This window comes from Pygoscelis adeliae, unplaced genomic scaffold (assembly GCF_000699105.1).
Source record: "Pygoscelis adeliae isolate BGI_AS28 unplaced genomic scaffold, ASM69910v1 Scaffold88, whole genome shotgun sequence".
Lineage (NCBI taxonomy): Eukaryota > Metazoa > Chordata > Aves > Sphenisciformes > Spheniscidae > Pygoscelis > Pygoscelis adeliae.
Window position 1 is genome coordinate 1,693,102 of NW_008825616.1, and position 5,185 is coordinate 1,698,286.

Genomic DNA, 5,185 nt, shown 5'->3' on the forward strand with positions numbered 1-5,185 from the left:
TAGGGAATGGTATAGGAGGTTAAGGGAGGCCAGTTATCAGAATTGTTGTGTCTTAGAATTGCCTCAAGGGTTTGAGAATAGCCCTGTCCATGTTAAAAATGCCATTTTGCTGAAGCCAAAAAGCTTTGCAGTGGTGTTTTCTGAGGTCTGGTGTTGAACTCCAGGGTCGTTTCTAGTGACTGAAGAAACATAACGAGACCAAAACTTGGGGGGGGGGGAGGATAAAAAATGATATTTTGGCATGCCCCCATTTGCAAAGCAGTTTGAAATGTTTGGTTTTCATTTTGGCACAGTGTAGAAAAAGCACTGGCTGAGCCAGGCTGAGTGGGATGAGGGCTGAGCTGAAGGGCTGAGCTGCCCTTCCCCACCCAGCTCCAGCTAGGATGACAGGCTACGAAGGAAGGTCTCCACAGAGACTAAGGCTCCTCAGCCCCTAACCATGACATCTTTTGGCTGGTCCCACCCACCATCCTGAGGCAATGGGCAGAAAAAGAAAGCTCATTTCCAGTCCCCTTGGCAAGGGCCTTAATTAGGCAGGTGAGCAGAACTTTGGCTAGATGAAAGATGCCATATATTGAATACTGTCTCTAAGTGAGCTAGACAGCCTAGGAAAAAGAAGGTGGCCTCAGGATGGAAGGTGCGGACAATGTTTATTTTACATAGTGAGGATTGGGGAGTATCTGGCCATCCTGACATTTTCCTACCTTCCAGCCATCAGCAGCACTCCCAGTCGAGGAGGAGGAGGTGCTTTACCTGGTGCTGGTCCCACCACTAAGGGTGGAGGCAGTCATTAAGTCTAGACCTGCATTTTCCATGTTATGGGAACATAGCCCAAATTCTGTGCATCTGAAGCCAAGACTGCAGCTCAGGGTATGGCTATGTGGTACATTGCCTGCAAAGTACCATACAGTATATTCTATATGCCTCCTGAAACTCAAGCTTGCGCTGCTTTTTGTTTTGCCATCCTAAGACCTTAGGATGACCTTAGTCAAAACTTCTTGTCTGACCTCAGTGGCCTTGAATCAAGCCTGGTCCTGTCTACACAGGAGCTTATTTCCTAGTATAAGAAAATGTCTTTGGAGTAGGTCCAAGCCGGACCACAGAGAAGAGGAGGGTTTCCTGGCCTTTTTGCCACGCTCTCGAGAGAACGTGTTCACAGGGCTGATCAAAGCCATGCTTGGTCCCTTCACTGGCCACTATTCATTGATTTCTGTCTTTCACAGCTACCAGGGAATCAGCCTTTGTCCATGCCATTGCCTCTGCCGGAGTGGCTTTCGCCGTGACCAGATCCTGCGCCGAGGGCTCGGCCACCATCTGCGGCTGTGACACCCGCCACAAGGGCTCTCCTGGGGAAGGCTGGAAATGGGGGGGCTGCAGCGAGGACGTGGAGTTTGGGAGCATGGTGTCTCGGGAGTTTGCCGATGCCCGAGAGAACAGACCAGATGCTCGGTCAGCCATGAACAGGCACAACAACGAAGCTGGAAGGACCGTAAGGATATTTAGTTTCACCTTTCTCAATCTCCCTTTAATCTTGTCTTACCTGCCATAATGAACAGTGGGAGGGAACTGAGGGGAATCACCAAACATAAATCTGGGGAGTTTAACATCATGAAACGATGATACCTGCCCTATGATAGTTCTTGTCAGGCAGGTGATCAATGTACCTGATCTGTGAAAGCTGTAAGTAAATTCACCCACCCAGATTTAAATGTCTACCTTGGAGTCAGTTGTCCAGACCTCTTTTATAGAGAATGGATCAAGACAGACAGCTCTAGGATGGGATTTCATCCCAGCTTGAAGGAGACAGTTGAAATAGCTCAGTTAATGATGCCCTAACTGTGCCTGTTCCCCTCCATTGGCTGTAGGAAGAAGGTGAGCTGTACAGCCAGAGATGTCTGTACTGTAGACATCTGAAGTTGAGAGAGATGGACCAGGGTTTATGGGGAGGATTCAGCTGCTTAAGCAAATGCATTTTAGTATAACTGAGATATCCTGAAGTATCCAGCCTGTCCTTGGGCTGCTACTGGGAAAGACTCTGTGTCTCCTGCAGGTCCTCTGCCATCTTGGGACTGATGGCTTAGACACCCCTGGAGCTCACAAATGGCATTAGATGCATGTGTTTAGGCAACTGAATCCTAGTTTGAGTGCAACTGTCCATTCCCCTGGGATCACCACTCTGCTCTGTAGGCTTGAGGGTGGGGAAGAGCATGAGGGCATTTCCCACCACCCCTCTTCTCAACACTGTTCTACTTCCCAGGGAATATTTAAAGAAAATAAGAGGGAATGTGACTCTGGTACCTCCTGATTAAACTTGGACCATGCCCCAAAGCCGGCTAATGTGTTTTCACTTCCAACGGTCATGGAGCAAAATATATAAGGGAACAGAAAGCACAAAATCTTGCCCTCCTCACAGTGACTGCCTCGTACACAGTGAATTTTTTCCTTAAGGTGGAACAATCCCTGTAAGAGGACGTTTTCTTTTTCATCTCAAGAATAGCCCATAAATGCCAGAAGAACGTAATCTACGGGAAACAATTTGTGAAACTGAACCACAAAGCTCTTGCTAATGGAGACCGTGGCGCAGCTTCTCTGAGATAACAGCATTTTTTCTCGTGTAGTAAACTTGAGATAGCTTATCCCTCAGTGGAAGAAAGATATCTCAATGTGATCAGAAGAGATTCATATGGTCTTGTTCCCTCAGCAGAAGGCCTTACACATGTCTAGGAGGACGTATGACTGTGCAGGGAGCTATAGCAAAACCACCACAGTTGCGCTGTGCCAGGAAACAGCTGTCCTCAGGCAGGCTAGGACTTCAGTGTGAGCTCCTCAGGTGGACAACATCAAACCCTGGTGGAGTTATCCCACCTCACACCACAGGAGAGCTGGTCTGAAATAGGGAATGCAACCTTTCAAAATGAAATACCACCAGAAACAAAAATTATCGGCAATGTAGATGACTAGAAGCAATAACGTGGTTTCCTCCAGCACTGGCCCAAATTACCTCAGGTACCCCAAGGTATGGTGCATTGCTGGTGGCAGTTGCTGGGATAGATAATGAGACAAATGGGACTGTGGAGAAGCTGGGTAGAGTGGAAAGGAGGGATTTGGCTTAAAGTGAGAATCCTTGGAAAAACTGAGCTTTGAGCAAACACCCCTGTGATCACAGGCCTGCAGAGGTCTTTTTACTCCAAGTCTTGTTACTTGACACTGAGTTATTTTTGGAAATTTTACAGATGTCAAAGATTAGAGAGCAGATGTCACACCATTATCTGAAATCCTACTGTTTTACAAAGCACTAGTGTTTTCCGTTCTCACCGTGCCAGCACTCATGGGGTAGCTCTTCCAGGCCTCCATACTCAAGTGTCTCCAGCTAAACCTGAGCCATAGGCAATGTTTCATATTAGTTCCCATATGAACTCAAACCCTACCACTACGCCAGAAGCTTTGATTAAGTTCAGCATGATTATATGAACCAAACATTTTGTGGTTCTCTCTCATCGCTAATTACAACCTCCTTTGCGGCGGGTGATACTCCGTAAATAACACAGGAAAGCACCTGGTGAACACCAAGGTGCTGATTCATGGCAAATCTTTTGGACTCAGGCTGGCACTAGTCTGTTCACGTACCCAGAAATTTGCTGATCAGTCTGAAAATGCAGATTATCAAGTAAGTTGCATAAGGCTGTCTCCCACCTCAGAATACTGGAGGGCAACACCTCTAGAAACCTTTAGACTAATTTCATAAGAGGTAAAAGCGAATAGCAAATTTCTGGGATCAATAATCACCTTTCCATTTATTCTGGGACAGTGTTTTATGTTGAAGTCTAAGCCTTTCAAAATCAAAAGTTGGACTCCTGATTTTTTCTTTGAAATGATTTTAGAAAAATCATAAGTCTGGCTTAAAAATAAAAATACATTATTTTTCAGGTTTCTGAACATAGGCACAAGCAAGGCTAGAATCTTATTTGCTTAATGAAAACATACATACAAGATGGAATTCTGGACTAGATCATTAGGATGTTCCATATTTCTTTAATTTGCAGTGGAATAGCTGTATATTTCATTTACGAAAACACTGTTCTAGAAGATTTCTGTGTTCTTTGCTTCTCTGCCTCGATGTGTCTGAATTGTGTTCCTGGGTGACAGGACTGCAATATTCAACCGTGAACATTGATAAGATAGAAGTTGGCATGCACAGAAATCACTTCAGCCCTTGGTGAAAGCACTTGGTAGATGCTTAAAGTTGGGGTGGGAATCAGAGATAGTCACTGAAAACAATAAAGTTGCAGAGGTTTTATCTGCCTCAGATCCAGCATCTGTGCAGGGCATTGACTGGAGGATAAGGTGATTTTTGTTCAAAAGTGTGTAAATATATCTATGAAAACACTGCAACTCCTTAGGAAATCCTGGCTAAATAGCAGAATGCAGTATGCGTTTTGATTACAGGCTAATGTCTTCCTTCTTCTTTGCCTTTCCTCTCCTCTTTTTCAGTCTATTATTGAACTCATGCATCTTAAGTGCAAATGTCACGGCCTCTCAGGCAGCTGCGAAGTGAAGACCTGCTGGTGGTCTCAGCCAGACTTCAGGGTCATCGGTGACTACCTCAAGGACAAGTACGACAGCGCTTCTGAAATGGTGGTGGAAAAACATCGAGAATCCCGTGGCTGGGTCGAGACCCTCAGGCCCAAATACAACTTCTTCAAGGCTCCAACTGAGAAGGACCTGGTTTACTACGAGAACTCACCAAACTTTTGTGAGCCCAACCCTGAGACAGGTTCCTTTGGGACCCGTGACAGGATCTGTAATGTTACTTCCCACGGGATTGATGGTTGCGACCTTTTGTGCTGCGGCCGCGGGCACAACACGAGGACTGAGAAACGGAAAGAGAAGTGTCACTGTATCTTCCACTGGTGCTGCTATGTCCGCTGCCAGGAGTGCATACGAGTCTACGATGTCCACACGTGCAAATAAAGCAGGCAAAACCCTTCGCTGGGCTCCAAGTGGAGAAATGGATTCGAGCCTACTTCCTCTGAGGTTGCAGACATGAGAGAAGTCTACTTTTTTGATATTAAAAGAATAAAAACTTTAAAAAAGGCTAAAACTGGTTGGATAGAATAGGTCTAATGACTTCTGGGCTATCCTGAGGTACATCTGGCAGTCACACAAGTTACGCCCCAATGATGCC

General features: G+C 45.8%; 1 protein-coding gene across 1 annotated transcript in view; it reads left to right on the forward strand.

The window, feature by feature from the left end:
• Positions 1-4,979, forward strand: part of WNT3A (wingless-type MMTV integration site family, member 3A) — an 89,057-nt gene extending 84,078 nt beyond the window's left edge. Inside the window, exons 3-4 of the mRNA XM_009333279.1 lie at positions 1,224-1,489; positions 4,492-4,979. Coding sequence (XP_009331554.1) covers positions 1,224-1,489; positions 4,492-4,971 — 746 coding nt within the window. The 3' untranslated portion in view covers positions 4,972-4,979. The remainder of the gene's footprint in view (positions 1-1,223; positions 1,490-4,491) is intronic.
• The last annotated feature ends 206 nt before the right edge of the window (positions 4,980-5,185 follow it).